Raw genomic sequence first — 24,703 nt, 5'->3', positions numbered from 1 at the left:
TTGAGAGCTACAGCAGAGGTCAAGATTATCAATGAATAACAACTTAAATTTCTGTCTATTCCTCACACCAAGTTATCGTGTGACTTCAGAAGACCTGGAATAAAGTGGACAATTTTATTTTATTTTATAACTTTGAACTTGGAACTTGAAAGACGTGCTCAATATGAACTGTTGTAAGGAATAGAACTGTGTGAAAAATAACAGCTTACAGGGTTGGAGCGATACGAGGGTGCATAAATAATGACAGCATTTTCATTTTTGGGTGAACTATTTCTTTAATATATCTGTTGCCACACTCTTAAAGTATGATTAATAGCTATCATATAAAGTCTGGAACCAGAGTAAGGGTCTGCCTCAAAAACTATGATAAAACAAAAAGGACTACATAATGCTGATATTATTAGAAATACTCATATTGTTGCTCTCGGTCTACACTTGGCTGGATGAAGAAAAGTCATACGCTACCTCAAGTCCTGGCCATTGTCATCTGAGGCGACATCATCGATGTGAACTTGGTCGCATTCCTGGGAAATGAAAGGAAAGCAGATATGTATGAGGTACGTTATGGCCTAACAAAAGTGATCACCCATTGCTGTGCCTCAGGGAACGACGTAGAGAGAGAAATATTAAAAGAGGAACAACAATAAAAGCTTGAACAAGCTACTATGACTCAAGACATCTCGGCGCCTTTAACGCTGGAGGGAAAAATATCAGGAAGATCACAGACAAATCTAAACCTGATACTGGATGCTAATGAATGGCCTTATGCTAGCTTTTGTTTTGGCAAGCTTTGTGCTTAGCCCTGATAAAACAGGCTAATTGCAGTGCCCTATTCATGATACAAAAATCTGGTCTGTTCAGTAAATGATGATCTTGTCTATTTATACAACATGTTTTAATGAAACGTATCAAATTTGCTAATAAATTTGGGTGGGTTAGTTTTTAGACTGAATTACGCTAATCAACGCAACACAAGTACTCAACATCTCGTATTGAACAAATTACATTTGTATTGTTTTTTTTGTGTATTTTCACAAATGTGTTTTATGCATTGCGTAGGCCTCCTATTGAGTTCTATTGATGTTAAATTACTGTATTTATAACTATATTTGTACATTTTATGAAGATTCATGAGTGATGTTTCTCAGCGGCAAACTCAGGCCAAGATTCGAAGGGATTATGGGTGGCTCCAATGATGTTGCTATGCGGCTGCTAGTGTGCTCTGACTGACACATTTTGACATTTTGACATGTGAAATAAGACATTATCAGGGGCCTTTCAAACTGAATGCATTTTTGCATTAAAAATAAATAAATAAATAAACTGTTTACATAGAAAAACGACTGGAAAACAGTGCAAACAGATGCAAACACATTCAGTGTGAACGGCCCCTAACACTTATGAAGTTGTATACTGTATCAGGGGCTGTTCACACCAATTTCATATTTGCTCTCCAAAAAAAAAACTACAAGCAGTAGAACGAATAAGAGAACACAGACACATGTATTAAAAAGTTTAAAGTTATTTTTAACTTGGCATGGCATCTAAAAAACTCTGTGTTCCTGCACAAAATGTTGAAAACAGCAAAACAGTCAAAAACCTCCATCTATCACATGTTTACATAGAAAAACAATTGGAAAACAGTGCAAGTACATGCACAATTCATTTAGTATGAAGACTTAATGAAGTTGTATACCGTATCAAGGGCTGTTCACACAAAACACGTCATGCGCTCCAAAAAAACAAATGCAGAAGCGCGAAAAGAGAAGAACGCAGGTGTGTTTTAAAAGTTAAAGTTCTTTTTAATTTGGCACAGCATCTAAAACAGTGTTCCTGCGCAAAATGTTGAAAAAAGTAAGAAGCAGTGCAACAGTCAAAGATCTCAGTCCAGTGCATGTTTATAAAAAACAAAAAACTGTGCAAATTGATGCAAAACTAATTTTGTGTGAACAGCCCCTAAGACTTATGTAGATGTATACTGATTCAGGATCTGTTCACACCAAACATGTCCTAGCGCTTAAAAAAAGTACAAGCAGAACGTAGGTGTTTTGAGAGGCATTTTTAAGAGCTTAAGTTCCTTTTAACTTAACACGGCATCTAAAAATCACAGTGCTCCAGCGCAAGACGTTGAAAACAACGAGACGCAGCGCAACACCAAAGACCTCCATCTAGCGCATGTTTACATAGAAAAACAATTGTTAAACAGTGGAAATGGATGGAAAATGCATTTGGTGTGAATGGCCCCCAAGACTTATAAAGTTGTATACTGTAACAGGGGCTGTTTACACAAAATACGTCCTTGCGCCTTGTAAAAAAACCTAAAAACAGTAGCACGAACAGAGCAGAACGCAGGTGTTTCGAGAGGCTTTTTTAAAAGTTGAAGTTCTTTTTAACTTAGAACTTAAAACCATCAACGAGTGAGACAGGGGCCATTCACACGAAATACGTTCTTGTGCTATAAAAGCTATGATTGCAATATTTAGACCAGAACGCAGCTGTCTCAAGATGCATTTTTTTTATTTGACACGGCTTCTAGAAAACGTGGCACTTCTGCATGAGAGACGCTGAAAACACGGCGAACCGATAATAGAAAACACATTAACGGCCCCTTAGACTTATGAAGTAGTTCATATTAATCAGCCATCTTGAATAATCATTCATTAAGATTTGCTAAAATAATGTTTGCTTTAAAAACAAGAAATTGAGTTATCATTACATTCTCACTACTGTAGTACTTTGCTCATACTCCGTGTTATTTTTTGTTGTCATTTTTCTATGTCATATCATTGTAGCTGATTAATTAAAGCCCCAAATGAACAAGTAAACCATTAATCACATCTGTATATCTAAGCTGTGCAGTTATTTCACCTGCAGCTGTTTTCTGCGCTCCAGCTGACAGGTTTGAATAGATAACCCAAACAATGTTTGAATGCTGAGCAATTCCTTTGACGGTTTGACGGCAATTATGGGGAAAACAAAGTGGCGGTAAGGGGGCTGTTATTAAAAGCTGCTCAATAATAATAAGTGTGTGTCCTCCTCCCCAGGTTCTTGTTCCTCCCCGGGACAAATGTTCTTTTCAGTGATGGCCACACACCCTTCATTAACCAATCAATTGTTGTCAAGAGTTTTTGCACCTCCTTGAACGATTTAATCTAATCTCTCCTTTTTTCATACAGAGGGCAAACCGAGGTCTTGTCACAGAATGACTTGGCAAGAATGTGTCCAGGTCATATTTCACCCTAAAATCAACAGGAAGATATTCTATTGCAAATTTTATTTAAAGCCTATCTGTTTAATAATCAAGCCCACATGCAATCTTTATTGACTGTAGGGGGATTCAATAAAAATATGGGTAAATGTGTTAAACATTTTGCAAGTACACTCATATTGGTGCCTGAAAGCAGTATGAAACTAGCCAGAGTATTTCATCAACAGACACGAAGGGGGCAGGGAATGTGCTGAAATTTGTAATTGATCAGCGTTGGAATTCTCCTGGAATCTGCAGAGCTTTCGACAGAATTCCGAGCAAACCCAGTAAACGTTTATTGCACTGGGGGCTGTTCCCACCAAATGTGTTTATTGTGATCGTTTGTGCTCTTTTTCAGTTGCTTTCCAATGTAAATGCGCTAGTCGGATGTCTTTGATGGTTGTGCCATGTCACTCTTTTTTAGTGCTCGTGCAAACAACATCATGCTTTTTAGATGCCATAGAGACAGAGCGCAACGCGTTATAATCTGAAGACCACGCCCACCGGGGGGAAAACAATCCAACCGTCTCCATTGACTTTGAATTGCGAGAGGCTGCCTCCTTGTCATTTATGGCATATAACAAAAGACAGAAAAATGCCTAAAAGCTGCTGTGCGACAAGGTGTACAGCAAACAAGCTAAAAAACCCAGAAATACATTTTTATAAGCTTCCGAACCGTAAAAGCCAGCCTTTAAGGAGACAAAAGTGGATACAGGCAATAAGACGTGAAGCATCAGCAGGAAGAGTGGGTAAATTGTGGGATCCTGACACTCAGTATGTCTACGTGTGCAGTAAACATTTTGTCACTGGTAAATCAAATATCCAAATGTCAATTTTATATATTATATTTATGTAAGCTAAGCTGTAGCATTTTGACAGTATGCAACTTTTACAATGTGGATAAAGCAGAAAGCTATGCAGTGACGGTTATGTTTGCGAGTGCCTTAGCTACAGTAGTAGGGTTACGTTACTAAGAACAACGTATATATTATAATATATAAATGTATTTCTGGGTTATTTATTTGTTTGCTGTACACCTTGTCACACAGCAGCTTTTAGACATTGTTTTGTTTTTTGTTATAAGTCATAAATGACAAGGAGGCAGCCTCTCGCAATGCAAAGTCAATGGAGACGGTTGGATCGTTTTCCCCACCGGTGTGGGCGTGGCCTAAATACGCTCTGTCTCTATGCGAGGTTTAAGGAATGTGCCGGCATAATTTCGTCTCGCCACTCGTTTAGGCATAAAAAAGTAAAAGTCGGAATTACAGTACAACCCACGTTACAGTAAGGCACTAACAATGGAAGTGAATGGGACCAGGGCATAAATACAAAAAATTACACTGTTTCAAAAGTAAAGCAGCAAGATGTAAACATTGTACGTATCAACATGATTTCAGTGTATAAAATCACTAACTAACATTATTTGTGTAAAGTTATATACAATATTACACCTTAATTTTCATGATAACCTAGTGATCCCGGAATTGGGCAAAACTTTACACAGATGAGGTTAATAAACGAGTTTAATGCACTAAAATTATGTCAAAATGTAAAATGTTTACAGCTTGAGGCTATATTATTTTAAAACTATGTGTATTTTAATATTTATGAACTGGCCCCATTGACTTCCATTCAAAGTTCCTTACTGTAACCACTTTTTTTTTAGTAAACGATGGGTGAGTCAAAATGATTTTGCGGTGATTAACATTATGCCACAAATTTAATTGATTGCACTTAACTTGTGCTGAAACTGAAACATTACTTTAAAAAGAACGTCAACTTGTGTTTAGCTTATTTTAACGCAAACACATACTTGGTCTGAACGGGACCTAATGCAGTTCTTAGCAATACTCAATTCTGATTGGTCAATCACAGCATTGTGCCAAGTTGACATCCCGCAAGACAAAAATGAACACCCACAACACAGCACGCCCACTCTAAGTTATGTCACCCTTGGATCACAAAGTGATTCTATTGGCTGAAAGAACTTTTAAAATCCTACGCAATCTCTGTATGCCCTTACAAATATTTGCCGCAAATTCGGCACTTGTTATTTTCACATGCAAATGAGTTTTGAGGAAAACTCTTCATTGTTGCCAAAGGTTTGCTGCAGGTTTACTACTATCAAACTTTTGGCAGATAATCACAAACTCATTTGCATGTGAAAATAATGAGTGGAAAATTTGCGGCACGTTTGGCTGAACTCTAGACACTGTAAATATGACAAAGAATAACTTTTAAATGGTCACATATGATATTACACCAAAGATATATATGGTGAAATTAAACGTTAGACTGTTTCTGTTTTCTCCAGTTAGCTTACTAGCTAACCAATTAACCTATTAGCTTAGCATACCACTAGCCGATTAGCCTGCTTGCTACACAGTGGTACAACTTCTTCTACTCTTCATTTTCATCACATTTCTCCTTACTGTCGCCACCTAGTGGTATGGCGGAATGATTGTATTCAATAGAACTTTAAGTTGCTGTGTCTTTTTTTACAAACTTTACATTTTTTAATCTTTGTGGTTAGGGTATGGTTTAGGGATAAGGACAGGTGTAGGGTTGCTGCGGGACTGCAAATAAATACAACAAACACAGTGAATGAATGTGACATTCAGCAATTGCAAGACTTCAGCATTTCGCTGGTTGTTTGAAGGTGGTGTAATTGGTAGTGGGCATATTTTGTAGTAGTCATGTAGGATGCAGACAGACCTTTCTCCATTGTGCAGTGAAATATTTTTGTATAATGAGCGCCACATTCTATAATTGGTAAATGGTCTGCATTTATATAGCACCTTTTTAACCTTATCGGTATTCAAAGTGCTTTACACTGTGTCTCATTCACCCATTCACACACCAATGATGGCAGAGCTGCCATGCAAGGCGCTAGCCTGCCATTGGGAGCAACTTGGGGTTCAGTGTCTTGCCCAATGACACTTCAGCATGTGGAGTCATGTGGGCCAGGAATCAAACCTCCAACCCTGTGATTATTGGACAACCCGCTCTACCACCTAAACCACAGTCGCCCTAATTGACTCTTTGTACCATGCAACCCATTTGCTGTAATAGCTGTACTAGTTTCATGTCTCTTATATCACACATAATGACATCATATCAATTAGTGACCTTTTGTACAATTATTTGGTTTTGCAATCGTGTAATAAGCAACTTTGCATAGGCGTTCTGATCACCCTGCCTGGGTCACAGTTGCGATAATGACCAGCTAACTGTATTTTATACTATATTTTCTGTATTTGTTAAATTGTCTAGCTAGCTTTTTTTTCACAACAGAGAAAGAGCTTCATGACACCATTATGACATTATTAGAACACAAATCTGATAATGAAGTCTATAAAAAGCTCTGACAGTTTGGCATAAAATCGTAATTGATTCTGAGATTAGCGCACCTCCAGGTCGTTGAAAAACAGTCGTGAATCAGCCAAGTTGAAGATCATCTCTTCCATCCAAAGCCCCAGAGAAACAGCCTTGGCAGAGTCCTAGAACAAAACAAAGAGCACGTCAAATTAGTTTTCACTAGAGTGACAAGTGATGATTATATTATCTCAGACTGAGGAGGAGTGCGTGATGCAACAGGTTTTAATCCAACAATCACTCAGCACCACTGTTTGCTTTAATTGAAACTATAAACAGACCTATCTCTCGCTCTCTTTTTCTTCTTTAGAATGTATATTGTACATCATTGATTCCCAAATGGTTTTGCTTTAGGAACCAGATTTTACATCAAGTGGCGACCAGACACAGAAGCTAAATTGTTTAGCGTACAATGACATGTATTAATTCCTTAAGTTGTTTCTAAACTTCTCTTAAATTATGATAGTTTCATGCTCTCAGCAGGCAATAATTCATACCACAAAACACTGTCATAGCACACACCATGCACAGTTCTGAACCGCAGCTGTAGGCTAGCTGAAGTTACATGCTAACATATGCTAAGTCACTGTACTCTGTTTCATGCCAGCTAACTAGCCGCTAAAGCCGCCGTTTGGCAGTCAATCAAGCTGCAGGTGTCAGCCAAAGGTTAGCATCAGATTAATTATATCAGACTCTAAGCCTAAATGATGTTAATGAATGGCTTGGGCACTGGAACGATCCTGTGAGTTACGAGGGACTGTTTCCTGCTTTAATTAAGATAGGCTAATAACCCATAATTTGCAGCGAGGAATGGGCAACTTTATTGCAGGTGGCAGTCAAATGAAGTGTTGGGTGTAGTGCGTTACAAAGTAATGTATTACTGTAATCTGATTACATTTTGCGGTAGCACAGTACTGTAATGTGTTACTTTAAGAAATAAGTACTCTAATTACAGTTGCAACATGAATAAAATGACATTACATGGATTACACATTTATTGTTAAGACAATAATATAAAGAAGAATGCATTTTAAAATGTTAGTACTTTTATGTGTTGCCATGTCAGCTAATGAGCATGTGTTACTATGGACACAGTGGAGTTATTTATTCAAATTGAAAACAAAAAGTAAAGCGTTTCAAGTTTTCATGCGATCACAATCAATCTCAGCGAGCTCTGTGTCAGCACGTAAATCTGTCCCGGTAACAAATCCTCCTTAAATCTCTGCGCGTCTCCCTCGGGTGTCCCTCTGCGGCTGCCGGAGGCGGAGAGGAGATCGGTTTCGGGTGTATATGGAAAACAGCTGCACATTCCTGTCTAACACAGGGATATATCGCTCTGAAGGTGGGAACATTTGCAGAACGGCTTCTTGAAAAAGACAATGCTACGCAAACTGTTTTTTATGTTCTTTATGTACTATACACAATAAAACACATATACAATGCTATAGCGTTACAGATGCGGAATTTGTAAATTTGCGAAAATGTCCGGGATTCGGCTTTAGTTGTATTATGATGTGCATCTGGTCTAATACTTCATTATGTGTGTGCGCATATTTGCATTGCTTTAACCCCTCTTTGTAAGTCCCGCGTTCTCGCACACCAATTGGTCGATTTATAAGAGGCTTGCAGCAACTATTGGCCAAATTCCTGCCTGTCAATCTCTCCGCGATCACGCAAAGCACTGTTGTGTTCTGCATCAAACAGTTGCTTGACACTGACAGTAGCAGCAAATGACAGCTGAGTGGAAACAATTCCCAGCTGAAAGTGCAAATTTACAGAAGATTTGCACAAAAAATTCCCATACTTTCGTCCAGGTCGAGATCCGTGGGAAGCAGAATGTATGACATGTAAAGCTGGCACTTATGTATCAGCTGCTAATAAAGGTGCAGGTGGGTCAGCAAAAGGTGAAATTTCATCAGGTAAATTAACAGACAAATTTTTGCGACCAGGTAAAATTGTTTTCACATTGCTTCATTTTCCATGGCCATTCAAAATAATAGTAATAGTAAATGAAGGTACACTCATGACATCAAATATTTTATTTGAGTACATGGACATTCAAAAGTATGTTGGAAATGTTTATTTAATAATATATTTATGTTATGCAAATAGAGTGTCTTTTACACTGTATTAAAGTTTGCATTCATAGTAACACTGTTTTGAACCCTATTATTCCACCCCACCCCACTGTTTTTAATGAAACATACAGATATAACATTTTTCTTTTTGTTGTATTAAGGTCACATTAAAACTGAATTGGAAGCATTTTCACAATCTTACTCAATTCGCAGCCTTCATTACAGTCTGAGGAAATCACTCTAACTTTTGTGCTATATGGCTAAAATTTATATATTTGGCAACTGGCTTGTAAATGTTTACATTTTACTGACCAGTAATTGTGTAGTTAAGTCATAAAGTGTTCAGCAGCGAGACCCTTTTACAGCATGTTGAGAGTGGAATTGTTCCGCGTGTGTCCAAAGAGCAGATCCACTCATCTCACTTGTCATTTTAATTGTCTCTTTTAATAACCTTTCTGTTCTCTAAAGTCAGTAGTTGATCAAAAACAACAACAAAAATATTTGTAATTGTAATCATGAACAGCACGGATAAGATAAAGCCATTTGAGTCCTCTGTCATTAACATGCGCTCATCTACTGACGCTCTTTACAGAAATGCCGGTTTTCTTAAAGAGGCAGTACCGGTTTTAGCATGTGTTCAACAAATCAATGTAAATAATTATAAATAGTACAAATTATACAATTAAACTATAAACATAGTTATATGACATATAATATATTATTTATTGATTGAATACACAAATTTTTACAAACCCAAAATGTGAAAAAAAATTATGAAAAACGAATAATATATATACATATATATATATATATGTGTGTATAGTATTACTATACTACATATATATGTATATAATACATAAAAAATATTTATAATATTTTTTGCAAGAAAAAAACATTGCCTCGGGTGTAAATTTGCACATTAATTTATGTAGGTGAATATAATGACAATGATAAATGACACCTTTAATGGGAAAGCAAAAACGCTGACATGTTCTGACGTTAACCTCTGCTTTAAAAACACATTAAAAACCGGCATCTTTCAACACCCAGAGCCGTTTTCAATTCAGTAGTTCTGGTCTTGCCTTTGAGCCAAGAACAACCAAAACAGGTTGTTTATAGTGATGTGCAGATAGGCTTGACATGTACAATGTATTCAAAAAGCGAGGTTAAAGACAGATATCCTTTTACTTTAAGACATGAAATCTGAGCTAACGTAATCAAGGTTATTTGTCTGATCGTAAGCGGATTTGTCATAAAACACATCAAACTTGTTCCTAAAGGAATAGTTCACCCAAAAATGAAACGTATGTAATCATTTACTCATTTTGGGGAGAACTCTCTCTTTAACTCGAGCCCAATTTCAGTTATATTTCCGTAGTTATGTTTATTTCTTTGATTTGCAATCTACACAGGTTCCTGCTAGACTAATAAGCTATTTTGGAGTTTATTCCTTTCCTTGGATCTGAAATTAGACACATTAGTCACGCTTGCATTTCTGCAATCCTCAATAAGAAAATCTAAACAGCTTCGTGCTCGACTCGGCCAGACATTCCTCTTACGTGTCACGTCAAATCCGCAAGGGATCGTGGGAATTCAAAATACATCATAAGCCAAGAAAAAGAAACATGACCATTGTTCCCTCATCAGCTGCCTGGAGATTGCATTCATGTGCCATCAATCAAATTAGAGTTCATTGTTCATTTAATTCCTCCTCATTATAGTGTCTTCTAGCAACTTTACTCTTAAACTACAGCTGTGAATCTACATTTCCAGGGCTGTCAATAGTCAATAATATTAATGTAATCATCAAATGTAGAATTTTGCCGAAATTTGCCTCCAAATAGATAAACAAATGTTTTATATTTTGTATGTTATCACTTTTTTCTATTGAATTTTTTTACTTTTTTATTATTTAGCTGAAAATATTTTTAATGACAATGTAACAACTTACCCCAAATAATGACAACATGCCCTGCTTTTAAGTCAACGTGCATTAAAAAATTTGTATATAAATGAGTGTGTGTGTATATACAGTATGTATATATATATATATATATATATCTATCTATCTATCTATCTATCTATCTATATATATATATATATATATATATATATATATATATATATATATATATATATATATATAAACTGTGCAATCAAATGTAATATATGTATATATTGGAGTGGTGGTGGCGTAGTGGGCTAATGCACACAACTGTTAATCAGAAGGTCGCTGGTTCGATCCCCACAGCCACCACCATTGTGTCCTTGAGCAAGGCACTTAACTCCAGATTGCTCCGGGGGGATTATCCCTGTAATAAGTGCACTGTAAGTTGCTTTGGATAAAAGCATCTGCCAAATGCATATATGTAAATGTAAAAAAAATATATATATTAGGACTGTCGATTTAACACGTTAATGTTGTGCGATTAATTTGATTTAAAAATAACGCGTTAAAAAATGTACACAATTAATCGCAATGCCCCAGATCATAATAAGGAAGAATCCTGAGAAATGCAAACTTGTAGTACCACCTGTGTACTCCAGGGGGCAGTAAGTGAAACTTCAGCTGTATGATCAATACGCAGTTTATACAGTGAAGAAAACAACACTTCAGCAGACAGAACAACACAGACATGTGTTACGTTCTTGTGTTCAAAACACTTGATGGAGCGCAAATCCAAACTAAGAGATCTCAAGAAGTGTTCTAAGTATTAAACTATATTTAACTTGACACAGTGATCTAAACATTGTATGTTTATGATGCAACGCACCCGAGACACTACACAAGCATGTCTCAAGCAGGTGTACATTAAACAACATCCTTAAACAATATATATATATATATACAGCAAAGAAAAACTAGTTAAAATAGAGGTAAGTACAAACAAACAAAAAGTAAATTTTCTACAAAATACTACAGTGTGGACACATTCCCAAAAAGGTGAGGGGCAGATTCATCTACAGCATTATAGAAGGAGCAAAGTGGATCTATTTCAGGGAGCATGTTTCATAAATAAAGATTGACTGGGTAAAAACGGTGTAACAGTTTAAAGGATCCTTAACCTTGTTGGTAATTAAATATTTGTGGGGTAAAGAACATGAACTTGACTTAAATTTGACATAAACTTGACTTGACATAGCATGACAACGTTACCAAACACAATACCTGACAAAGAACAATGGAAAACATGAGGGCTTAAATACATGGAAAACAATGACGAGGGAACCAATGAATAGACAGAACTGATAACAAGACAATAACCCAATGAAAACAAGACACATGAGGGAAACTGGAATCACATGACTAGGGAACCACATGACATGAAACAGGAAATAAACTTTTCAAAATAAAAGACATGAAAAACATGAATCAACAAAATACACATGACAACAGCGCCTCCCTGTCAGTGATAAAATGATGGCGAAAGCAGCTTTTAACACTGTTTGATGTTTTAAACCAGCCCAGATGGGACTTCTGAAGTATTTTTCAGCCTATATATGGCATATTTTAATTACCACAGTCACACACCAAATCTTAACTATCACCAAAATTCAACAAGGGTGTTTGTATGCAAGTGCTTTTCATGGTGAGTTCAAAGCGGCGCTTGACACTGGCGTTGACTCTCTGACACGAATCATGAACGCAGCTTCACGATTGCTGTGAGAAAGCGGATAGCCACAGTCTGCCGGCAGATTCATATTGTGGAGGATGAGATTTTAAGGGATTTAATGCCCATTGCAATGAATATGCAACCTATGTGGGGACTAGTTCTTACAATTAGTCAAACTCCGACTTAGATTTTAGGAAACATTTAATGTTACTTAAATTGGGGACATTTTAGTGCATTGTCTTTATATTGTGGAAGGCTTTGTTTGGAAAATGTTAATAAAGCATTATATTACTACATATGTTATTGTTTTCTTTGCTAAGATGGATATAAATTAATTTTGACAGGAGAAAAAGTATATATATAGTCTGTGATTAATCGTGGTTAACTAAAAAAATGTACATTTGACAAAAATGTAATATTAAACAATCGACTGACAGCACTAATATATATATATATAATCTTAATGTAGTGCGTTCAGTTTTAATGTCTTTAGTTTCTATTTTAATTGGTTTTAATGCTGAAAAAATGTATAAAAGACTGAAGATCTGAGAAAGTAAAGTTCAGTGGTGATAGTGGAAGAACTGGTTCATACCTTGCCGAATCGTGTGGAAAATGTTCCCGTGAGCAATGAGTGGAAAATGATGATGGTTTCATCCAGATCCCAGATAAACACTCTCTACAAACACACAAAAACACACATCATGAGCTTGAGCACAAATCTAATCTGCTTACTAGAAAAGCTCTGTATTTACCCCAAAACACTGTGCATTACCTCAGTATTGTATTTGTGATAATGCTGATAATATTAGTCTTAGTTCAGAGCTTAAGGGCAGATATTCTAAGTTCTGCTCTATATCTCTTATCAAGCTACATGAAGAAAATTCACATATTTCCACAGTTTATTTTGTCTAGTAATAAAAGTTGTACTGTATAATTGCATATTGCATGTCCTTTTTGGAGCTTGACAGCCCCAGTCGCCATTCACTTCCATTATATGAAAAAGAGCAGTGTGAACATTGCACCTAAAATCTAATTTTGTGTTCCACTGTAGAAAGTAAGTCATACAGGTTTGGAAAGACATGTGCATTCCTTTAAGTTTTAAAATGTGTTGTTGCCAGACATTGCAAAACTCAACTGTTGGATGTGAAAGTAATCTGTAGGGAGCACAGGAATGTTACTGAAAGATTTTGAGAAAGGGACACTATGAAAGCCAGCGTCTGTACCTCAATGTCAGAGTCCAGAGGGGGTACGGGGTCACCCGCCCGCTTCCTGCCTCTCAACTTTCCATCTGCGCTGCGTCGGGCCGGACCGACTTCCTGCTCTTTTCCTGGAGTTGGGGGACTCGTAGGAGGTTGGTACTCTCCTGTTGAACACACATACACATGCATGTGATGACATGTCATATAGAAACAAAACATCTGGATACCAAAGCCAGTCTTGAAACTTTTTCTGAAATTAGCAGTATTTTGTAACTTTTGTTTTTTATCATTATCATCTAAACATATTTCTTCATCATAAAAAGTTTCCGAAACGTGTTGAAATCTTTGCTAAATAATCCAAAATACATAACTACATCATGCATGATGACATACAGAGACATTAAGTTAAATAACTGGATACCAAGGCAAATAGTCTTGATTTTTATGAGTTTTTTCATACTTAGTATTTTCCGAATGTATTGAAAGTGTCACTTTATATTCCAAAATACTTAAATGCATTATATACGATGACTTATAAAAATATACTGTTAAAAATCTTACTGAAGCAAATAACTGTTGACATTTTTGGTCAAAAGTATTTTGAAGTTTTTGTAGGGTTTTGAATATGTATTAAAAGTTTTGCTTATTATTCAACAATACTTAAATACTGTACATTTAATATGTTGACTTATCAAAATAAACAGTCAAATATCTGGAAGCCACAACAAACAGTCTTTTCCATTATTGTCAGCAGTATTCTGTGAATTTTTTACACAAGTTTTCCCGTATGTATTTAAAGTGTTGCTTATTATTCAAAAACATCAAATACATTTAAGATGCAACTTATTGACATATACAGTCTAGTATCTGATACTAATAAATACTACGAGTCGTAATATACATGTATTTATGAATAAATTAAATGCTTTGCTTAATATTCAAAATACTCGTAAGTTAACATAACTTCATCACTTTTTATTAAGTTGTAGTATTTTAATATAAATTTATTTATAAATATATAAAATTTTTTGCTTAATATTCAAAATACTAGTAAGTTAACATTACTTCATCACTTTTTATTAAGTTGTAGTATTTTAATATAAATGTATTTATAAATATATTTAATTTTTTGCTTAATATTCAAAATACTCGTAAGTTAACATTACTTCATCACTTTTTATTAAGTTGTAGTATTTTAATATAAATGTATTTATAAATATATTAAATTTTTTGCTTAATACTCAAAATACTCGTAAGTTAACATAACTTCATCACTTTTTATTAAGTTGTAGTATTTTAATATAAATGTATTTATGAATATATTAAATGCTTTGCTTAATATTCAAAATACTCTTAAGTTAACATTACTTCATCACTTTTTATTAAGTTGTAGTATTTTAATATAAATGTATTTATGAATAAATTAAATGCTTTGCTTAATATTCAAAATACTCGTAAGTTAACATAACTTCATCACTTTTTATTAAGTTGTAGTATTTTAATATAAATTTATTTATAAATATATAAAATTTTTTGCTTAATATTCAAAATACTCGTAAGTTAACATTACTTCATCACTTTTTATTAAGTTGTAGTATTTTAATATAAATGTATTTATAAATATATTTAATTTTTTGCTTAATATTCAAAATACTCGTAAGTTAACATTACTTCATCACTTTTTATTAAGTTGTAGTATTTTAATATAAATGTATTTATAAATATATTTAATTTTTTGCTTAATACTCAAAATACTCGTAAGTTAACATAACTTCATCACTTTTTATTAAGTTGTAGTATTTTAATATAAATGTATTTATGAATATATTAAATGCTTTGCTTAATATTCAAAATACTCTTAAGTTAACATTACTTCATCACTTTTTATTAAGTTGTAGTATTTTAATATAAATGTATTTATAAATATATAAAATTTTTTGCTTAATATTCAAAATACTCGTAAGTTAACATTACTTCATCACTTTTTATTAAGTTGTAGTATTTTAATATAAATGTATTTATAAATATATTAAATTTTTTGCTTAATATTCAAAATACTCGTAAGTTAACATTACTTCATCACTTTTTATTAAGTTGTAGTATTTTAATATAAATGTATTTATAAATATATTTAATTTTTTGCTTAATACTCAAAATACTCGTAAGTTAACATAACTTCATCACTTTTTATTAAGTTGTAGTATTTTAATATAAATGTATTTATGAATATATTAAATGCTTTGCTTAATATTCAAAATACTCTTAAGTTAACATTAGTTCATCACTTTTTATTAAGTTGTAGTATTTTAATATAAATGTATTTATAAATATATTTAATTTTTTGCGTAATACTCAAAATACTCGTAAGTTAACATTAGTTCATCACTTTTTATTAAGTTGTAGTATTTTAATATAAATGTATTTATGAATATAATTAATTTTTTGCTTAATATTCAAAATACTCGTAAGTTAACATAACTTCATCACTTTTTATTAAGTTGTAGTATTTTAATATAAATGTATTTATAAATATATTTAATTTTTTGCTTAATATTCAAAATACTCGTAAGTTAACATTACTTCATCACTTTTTATTAAGTTGTAGTATTTTAATATAAATGTATTTATGAATATAATTAATATTTTGCTTAATATTCAAAATACTCGTAAGTTAACATAACTTCATCACTTTTTATTAAGTTGTAGTATTTTAATATAAATGTATTTATGAATATATTAAATGCTTTGCTTAATATTCAAAATACTCGTAAGTTAACATTACTTCATCACTTTTTATTAAGTTGTAGTATTTTAATATAAATGTATTTATAAATATATTTAATTTTTTGCTTAATACTCAAAATACTCGTAAGTTAAAATAACGTCATCACTTTTTATTAAGTTGTAGTATTTTAATATAAATGTATTTATGAATATAATTAATATTTTGCTTAATATTCAAAATACTCGTAAGTTAACATAACTTCATCACTTTTTATTAAGTTGTAGTATTTTAATATAAATGTATTTATGAATATATTAAATGCTTTGCTTAATATTCAAAATACTCGTAAGTTAACATAACTTCATCACTTTTTATTAAGTTGTAGTATTTTAATATAAATGTATTTATAAATATATTACATTTTTTGCTTAATACTCAAAATACTCGTAAGTTAACATTACTTCATCACTTTTTATTAAGTTGTAGTATTTTAATATAAATGTATTTATGAATATATTAAATGCTTTGCTTAATATTCAAAATACTCGTAAGTTAACATTACTTCATCACTTTTTATTAAGTTGTAGTATTTTAATATAAATGTATTTATAAATATATTACATTTTTTGCTTAATACTCAAAATACTTGTAAGTTAACAGTACTTCATCACTTCTCATAATAAAATTATTTTGAACATTGAAAGCTTTGCTTCACACTCAAAATACATAAAAGCATCACACATGATTGATGACATGTCATGTACTTATATACAGACATACAGTCAAATATTTGGATATATTTACAATATTTTAAAACTTTTTTTTTATATTTTAAGTTACTAAAAAAATTATGATATGTACTGTGGTAATATAAAAATATAAATAAATAATACTTAAGTACATATATCAGTCTTAAAACTGCTCACCAAAAAGTAAATACCTGTGTGGGACTCTGGGCTGTGATTGGTCGATACAGCCGGATGCTCTGTGTGCTGATACGGTATCGCCGTGGTGATGGCTGATGGCATGATATTGCTAGATGTAATGTATGGGCTGTTGTAGTGTGTGTTGTAGTATGGTGAATATTGATTTTGGCTGTAGCTAGAATATGCTGAGAAGTCCTACGAGAGACAAACAAAAAAAAATCATAGTACTACATTCTACAAAGCACATTATTTGTATTTATATCTCTCATTTGCTTTAATAATGATAATAATGATGTGTTATTATGGTAGTACAATGGTTGTTTTTTGTAAGGGCCGTGAATAACTTTTTATCAGATCCATAACCTTATATTTTATCTCCAAGAATAGTTGTAGAAAATCACTTAAGATGACCAACCTGTTGTGTGGGACTAAATGGCGTTGAGCCCGTGATGCCGTTCGCACCTTGGAAAATTCCAGAAGAAATGCTCCCGCCTGAAAAACAAGCACATAGTTTGCTTTAAGAGCATGCCTTGTACACAGTGGTCTCAGGAATACCTGCTCCAACACAAACACGACAGGCAACATCTGCGGAAAGCCTTGCAAACGGCTCGTGAAATATAGACATGTTTAAAGCGCTCAGAGAAACTCGGGTGATTTATGGGTGCGAAAACAATTCAGTTGAGAAGGGCAATGTGGAGCCGAGACCAAATCGGTCTCAGCTATCAGACTTCCTGTCAGAATGTCTTTCTCCAAGCCTCTTTCCCTGTCTCTCACCCTTCATATTTCCGCTTGTTCTCTTTCTGAGACCTGCCCTAGATAAATTACTCTGCCAAAACAGCTAAAAATCTCAAAGTCTTCAAAGGGGGAGAGAGAGAGGGCAACGTTGAGAACGCCGGGCCATGTTTCTGATTTTATCCACAGTGGTGAAATGCGAGGACCTTTGGCACCCAGCGACGGGTTATTTATTTCACGCTACAGCAGGTCTCCTGTTGGAATTCGCCTATAAATCAAACGAGACCGGCGAGATATGGCACGAGACGTAGTATCCATGTTTCCCAGACCCATTAGTAATCAGTCCATTTCACGAGAAGACGATTTTACTGTAAATGATGTCTCGGGACGCTTATGAGTTACAGTAAATCACTATAATATGCAATGAATTATGTTATCGACTACAGCACCAATAATTCACTGATTAGGCTAATTAGACAGGAAATAAATGCAATTTTGCTTCTCAAATTATAGGCCTACAACTTTTCTAAAATAAAAAATTAAAAATAATTCTCAAGGGATAGTGAACTCAAAAATGAAAATTCTGTCAATAATCCTCTTTTTTTTCGGGCCACGTCCACACAATTAAATTTTTCGGTTGAAAACGCATCGTTTTCGTTAGGTTTACGCTTCTCATCCACTCTGTACCAGCGTTTTCCTCCACCAAAAAAGAGACTTTCAAAAACTCTTTCTTTAGTGGAAGGCAAATTAAGATATTTTGAAGAATCACAGAGCTGCTCTTTTCCAGAAAATGAAAACATATTGTGATCTCTTAAGCTACAGAACAGTCAATAAGACCCATGCGCTATATTCCAAGTCTTCTGAAGCCATACGATAGCTTTGTGTGAGGAACAGACCAAATTTAAGTTGTTATTCACTAGAGGTCGACCGATAGTGGATTATGCCGATACGATAACTAAGCTGGTGGAAAGGGCCGATAACCGATTAATCGGCCGATAGTTTTTAAAATCGATAGAATTATTTTCATTTTGGGCACAGATATAGAGCCAAGAGTTTATATGAATACAATCCCAGATGTACATTTTTCAACTAAAATCTCAATAATAATCAGAAATTGAAGACGTTTAACACTAAACAAGCCTAAAACATACCAGGGACTCTTATTTTGAAATTACGGAGATCTGGCTCCATTACAATGCTCTGTTTTTAAAATGTACCAAATTAAGCTTTTTATAGCCTACTTATTATAGTATTATTATTATTAATTCACAATATACAAAGTTGAAGACACGATGTATGTGCTGACGGGCGACGTTTCCATATAGTCATTTAAATTTTAAAAACGTAATTAACAGAGGAACATGAAGGAATGAAAACTTTTTTTGGCAACTATCGGCACATAATTTTGGCGAAAACAATAGTTAAAAAAATTAATCGGCACAGATAAATCTGTAAAACCGATATATCGGTTTGTGATTTACTCGATACCGAATTTTTTAAATAATTTTCATTCAGACCAACTTGCTAATGAATCATTCATACTGATTTGTGAGCCAATTCGACCCATCACTGACCCAATAGAATGATTCTCTCACAAATTAGATATCACCATCAGCTTTTTTGTTTAGTGCAAGAACACGTTTGGTGTGAACGGCACCTAACTCTACACAAGGGCAATATACAGTATAGATGATGAGATATTTTTAAAGCAGAGGAAATCTAGAAAAATGTACATTCACTATAGAAATGATCATGACTTCTCAATGATTTCCCTGATATTTCCGAGTTTTCCATGACATTGGGAATCCTTTAATGAGCATATACGCATTTCATTCTTGGCACATCAAGACGCATCACACTATGTTTAATGCCAGTGATAATTGTGTAAATTGACAGCTCCTCATTACAACATGCTTTCTTAGGCCACATCCACAAGCTTTAAAAAAAAACACATTCATTTTGATACGTTTATGCAACTCATCCACACTGGAATAATGTTTTCCTTCACCGAAAATAAAGATTAGTGTGGACGACGATTCTTCCAAATATCTTATTTTGTGCTCCACTGAAGGAAGTAAGTCATACTAGATTGGACACGACATGAGGGTGAGTTAATGATGACAGAATTAAAATTTATGGCTGAACTAGCGCTTTAAAGATGAAAACGTGACTAGCACCACTTGACGTTTGACCTTGACAGAGAACGGTCAATTTCACACTGCGGTGGTAAAATCAGGACTGTGGGCATAAGTAAGTGCCGGTGGACTCGGGAGGGGCAAGTGACGGCGATCTTAAATCCATCTCAGATGCACTCCCACACAAATACTCTCGTCCAATGGCCGGCACGATACGGAGGGGAGCGGAGAAAGGTTCTGACCCCGAGAGAGAGAGAGAGACGACTGACGCCAGCGTCCCAGACCGCAGATAATGTGGAACAGGTGTGTGTGTTTGTGTGTGTATTGGGGGAGAATCGACTGTAGACAGCACCTGAAAATCTGTGTATGTGTGTGAGGAACCAAACAAAGATTTAAACATGTCACAAATACTGTTTAGGTGTTTATAGTAGAGCATGCAATACATTTTCTGTCTAGGGGAGGGCTATATAAGGCAACCATACCATACAAGCCAACTTTATTTATGATTTTTGTCATTATCATGCAACCTTACCCATAAATAATGGAAATATAAATGGTTTACAATAAGGGTGTGTTCACACTTGGCAGGTTTGGTTCAATTAAAACGAACTCTGGTGCGATTGCTCTGTTCGTGCGATTCGTTTGAACAAGTGTGAACGCTGTCATGCGAACCTTGGTGTGCACCAAACTAGCGGGCCGAGACCGCCTGAATAGCGGGTCTCGGTCCGCTTCCAAACTAACTCTAGTGTGGTTCGATTGATATACGAACGCAACTTGGACCAAAGACGTCTAAATGGACCAAAAACAGGAACTAATTTGCCTAATACTGACCTCAAGCATACCTGGTTTTTCATAGGAGCTATGTTGCCCATTACAGTTCGGTACAGGCGTCGGAACCGCCCGTCCACCGCAGCATATCTTCATCTGTGTGTGCAACGGAGGAATTCCTGGTGCTGTTTTGACTCCTTTACACATTTTATTAGCTCTTCGTTTGTTCTCAGCTGGTAAAAATACCACCAATGCCAGCATTGTTTTGAACGATCAGCAATTTCCGGCAAAAAATATAAATCATAAAAGCTGTCCAATCAGGTCGTGACTTTTCCCTGATGCCTTTGGTTTTGTATCGTTAGGTTCGGTGTTAAAAATGCCAGTGTGAACGCTAAGCGAAATGTATCATTTTCTTTTTTGCTCCGGACCAAGAGAACAGTACTACAAGTGAAAACACACCCGATAATTGCAGTAAGGAGAGCAGTTGTGAGACTGACCGTGTGAGTAACTGTACAGGGCTTGACTGGGTGGAGTGCCGTTGAAGTTTGACGTGTAGCCGAGTAGACTGCTTTGACCAGGTGAATGATTCAAACCATCCTCTGTTTTAATATCTGATCACGAGAGACAAAGAGAGAAATATGATCAACAGTCAAATTAGCTGTAGTGCTGTATGCACTATCTAGGGAAGGACAGAGAGAACGCAGGTGTGAAATGCACTTCAGTACTCACTGTATGATGACATGCTGTAGCTCTGTGTGTGATGTGCGTACGGTGTGTACGGGCCGGCCGGCTGTAATGCAGGACTGTACTGCGTCTGTCCGTAAGCAGCCATGACTGTTCTGAGGACAGTTAATCTGTAACGGCAAGGTCTTATTTAGGGTTGAGAATTAAAAAAAATGCTCTTTTTAAACAATTAAAATTTTTACAAAATATTGGACTAAATAATATTAATGATGCTTGGTTCTGTTAAAGGGACAGTACTCGGTCATCATATGGGTGAACTATCTCTTCAGCTGTTCTTGAACAACCTATTTCTTCCATCGATGCAGTCGGAAGAGTGTCCTAAAATAGTTGCAGTGTTTTCTGCACCGCTACTGAATCTACAGTTACACCGCAAAATCATTTTTTTATCTGAGTAGTGAGTTTGAAGTCTGAATTGCAAGAATGTGAGAGAGACTAGGTGCCTCAAAATAATGCAATGACAATAAACAGACAACACTTGCTTCTATTGCAATATCAAACAAATATCGGATTCATTGTCATATGATACATTAACTAATTACTCTTATGAGCCATTTTGTAATGAATGTATTAGTCTCAAAATCAAGAGTTTTCAGTTCCTCAAAAGTACTAAAAGATTTGTTAATGGAATTGCTCAGAACAAGAATTGTTCACGAACAAATTAAATATTAAGATTCAACTTTATTGTCACTGTACAGGTACAGAACCAATGAAATGCAGTTGTTTTCACATATCCCAACTAAGCTGGGGTCAGAGCGCAGGGTCGGCCATGAAACAGCACCCCTGGAGCAGATAAGGTCAAGGGCCTTGCTCAAGGGCCCAACAGTGGTATCTTGGCAGAGCTGGGGATTGAACCCTGACCTTTCATCAGTAACCCAGAGCTTTAACTGCTGAGCTACCCTGGCATAAATATTGCGAATCAATCAGTTTCAGAATCATTCTAGAACCAGAATTGTTAAGTGGAATCCAATCCATGAATAAATGAATTCCGGTGAATCGGTCAGAAAGACTCATTTACATTTACGCATTTGGCAGATGCTTTTATCCAAAGCGACTTACAGTGCACTTATTACAGGGACAATCCCCCCGGAGCAACCTGGAGTTAAGTGCCTTGCTCAAGGACACAATGGTGGTGGCTGTGGTGACCGAACCAGCAACCTTCTGATTACCAGTTTAGTGCTTTAACCCACTACGCCACCACCACTCCATAACTCCCATAGCACCACTCATGAATCAGTCTCAAACTCATGACTTAATCGGTTCCTCAAAAGTACTAAAAGAATCGCTAATGGCACTGTTAAAGAACCAGAATTGTTAAGTGGAACCCAATTACTCTAATGAGCCATTTTTTAAGGAATCTTTTTAAAGAATCATTTTTGGTTCCTCAAAAATACTAACAGAATTGTTTATGGAATTGTTATGGAACCAGATTCTTAAGTGGAATCTAATTTGAATTTGAAATTGGATTTCAAATGTATCAGTTTCTCTAAAGTACTAAAAGAATCGTTTAAGAAGAGTCGCTAAGAACAAGAATCATTCAGTGAATGAATGACTGAATACATTTGTGAATAAATTACATATTGCGAATCAATAAAAAAGAGTCATGAATCATTTTCAAACTCATGAATTATTGGTTCCTCAAAAGTACTAAAAGAGTTGTTAATGGAATCGTTACAGAACCACCATCGTTAAGTGGAAACAAATTCAAAGATAATTTTGTGAAATGGCGAAACAGTCAAAAAGACTCATAAAGCTGCCTCAAACTCTTTATTTATTGGTTCCCCAAAAGTACTAAATGAATTATTGATAGAATTGTTAAGGAGCCAGAATTGCTTAGTGGAACCCAATTCATGAATATTTGTAAAATGGCGAATCGTCAGAAAGAATCACTCTAATGAGCCAAGACTTTCACGTACGTCTATATTGATAGGTTCAAATCTAGAACGACACTAAATTCAGTGAGCATTCATGAAGCACAAGTAGAACAGTGTAAATTGATCGCAAAACCATCCTTCCGTAAACTGAATAATGGATAAAACTAGAGGAAATATCACTCACGTGTCCTAAACTTGTTGCCTGATGTGTATGTGTAGCGACCCCTGTGAATAAAAAAACCCTTTAATGTTAGAATCGCCATGAATGCACAGCAGAAAATAAGTTCAATAAAGACAAAAGTAAAGTTCGCCTAACCTGTGACTGATGGCTGATTGTTGTTAACCTTCTGCTTTTACACTTTTAGCTGTCAACTCTCCTGCAGAAAAAAAGTTAGTTGTTTGTTAGAAATATGTGACCAAAATACCACCTTGGGCATCTGCCAATGCAAAATATAAAGTGGTATCCAGAACATAAAAGTGCTTTCACGTGCAGTTCCCGTGCTTTGCAGAGAACAAATCCAACAAGGAAAAAGGTGAGCTGACAGTACTGTATTTCTCAATGACTAGGCACCTGTGGTTTCCAAAAGCACACATAATTAGAATCGTGAGATACAGACAACAGTGAAAAGCTTGTTCGTATAAAACCTGCTCGGTTAGACCGTGTTCAGGAACAAAACAATGTGTAACCAGCTTTATGAACTTGGCACTGTTTGGCACAAAAAACGCAGGCAGCGCGACAAAAAAGGAGGTTGTTTTTGCACCTGAAATGTAAGAAATGTTACTGTCCCTGTTCTGAGTTCATCTGGTAATGTCATGATGTGTAGTATGTGGGTAGAGTGCATGAATATAGATGCAGGGTGTAGTGTGATATGGGCAAAATGTCGGCAATGACCTTGTAACTTTAGACGTTCACTCACCGAGAAAATGTTTTTGCTCTGAGGTTGCTCTTTCAAGACTCCAGAAAATAAATGGCATTCTCTGTTACTGTTCATAGAAGTATCAACTTTGTTTTAGATGTTTCTCCTCAAATTCCATCGTAAAAATAAAAATAGACACAAATGGGGCTATTGATTAAGTACACTAAGTGTATAAAGCTATTTGAATGAATGTAGATATCATATCTCAGATAACTCGGTCTTGGAAGATTTAGATATACATGTTTAAGACTTTTAATAGCAGACTTTGAGCACAGTTTGAGCCATTATTGAGATCTCTTCTGAAACACTTGCTGAGACAAGTGAGATTACTCACTTTTTCTCTCGGGCGAAACCTGAAGGAGTTTTGTTGCT

General features: G+C 35.1%; 1 protein-coding gene across 1 annotated transcript in view; it reads right to left on the bottom strand.

Moving 5' to 3' along the window:
• The window catches only part of eya2 (EYA transcriptional coactivator and phosphatase 2), a 63,265-nt gene that overhangs the window by 14,272 nt on the left and 24,290 nt on the right, over positions 1 to 24,703 (bottom strand). Inside the window, exons 2-11 of the mRNA XM_052131139.1 lie at positions 23,731 to 23,791; positions 23,599 to 23,639; positions 21,529 to 21,653; positions 21,297 to 21,410; positions 17,580 to 17,656; positions 17,179 to 17,359; positions 13,538 to 13,677; positions 12,907 to 12,990; positions 6,658 to 6,747; positions 466 to 524 (exon numbers count right to left, since the gene is read on the bottom strand). Of these exons, the coding sequence (XP_051987099.1) occupies positions 466 to 524; positions 6,658 to 6,747; positions 12,907 to 12,990; positions 13,538 to 13,677; positions 17,179 to 17,359; positions 17,580 to 17,656; positions 21,297 to 21,410; positions 21,529 to 21,631 (848 nt within the window). The 5' untranslated portion in view covers positions 21,632 to 21,653; positions 23,599 to 23,639; positions 23,731 to 23,791. The remainder of the gene's footprint in view (positions 1 to 465; positions 525 to 6,657; positions 6,748 to 12,906; positions 12,991 to 13,537; positions 13,678 to 17,178; positions 17,360 to 17,579; positions 17,657 to 21,296; positions 21,411 to 21,528; positions 21,654 to 23,598; positions 23,640 to 23,730; positions 23,792 to 24,703) is intronic.

Source organism: Xyrauchen texanus, chromosome 7 (assembly GCF_025860055.1).
Source record: "Xyrauchen texanus isolate HMW12.3.18 chromosome 7, RBS_HiC_50CHRs, whole genome shotgun sequence".
NCBI lineage: Eukaryota > Metazoa > Chordata > Actinopteri > Cypriniformes > Catostomidae > Xyrauchen > Xyrauchen texanus.
This window is presented reverse-complemented; position numbering and strand designations above follow the sequence as displayed.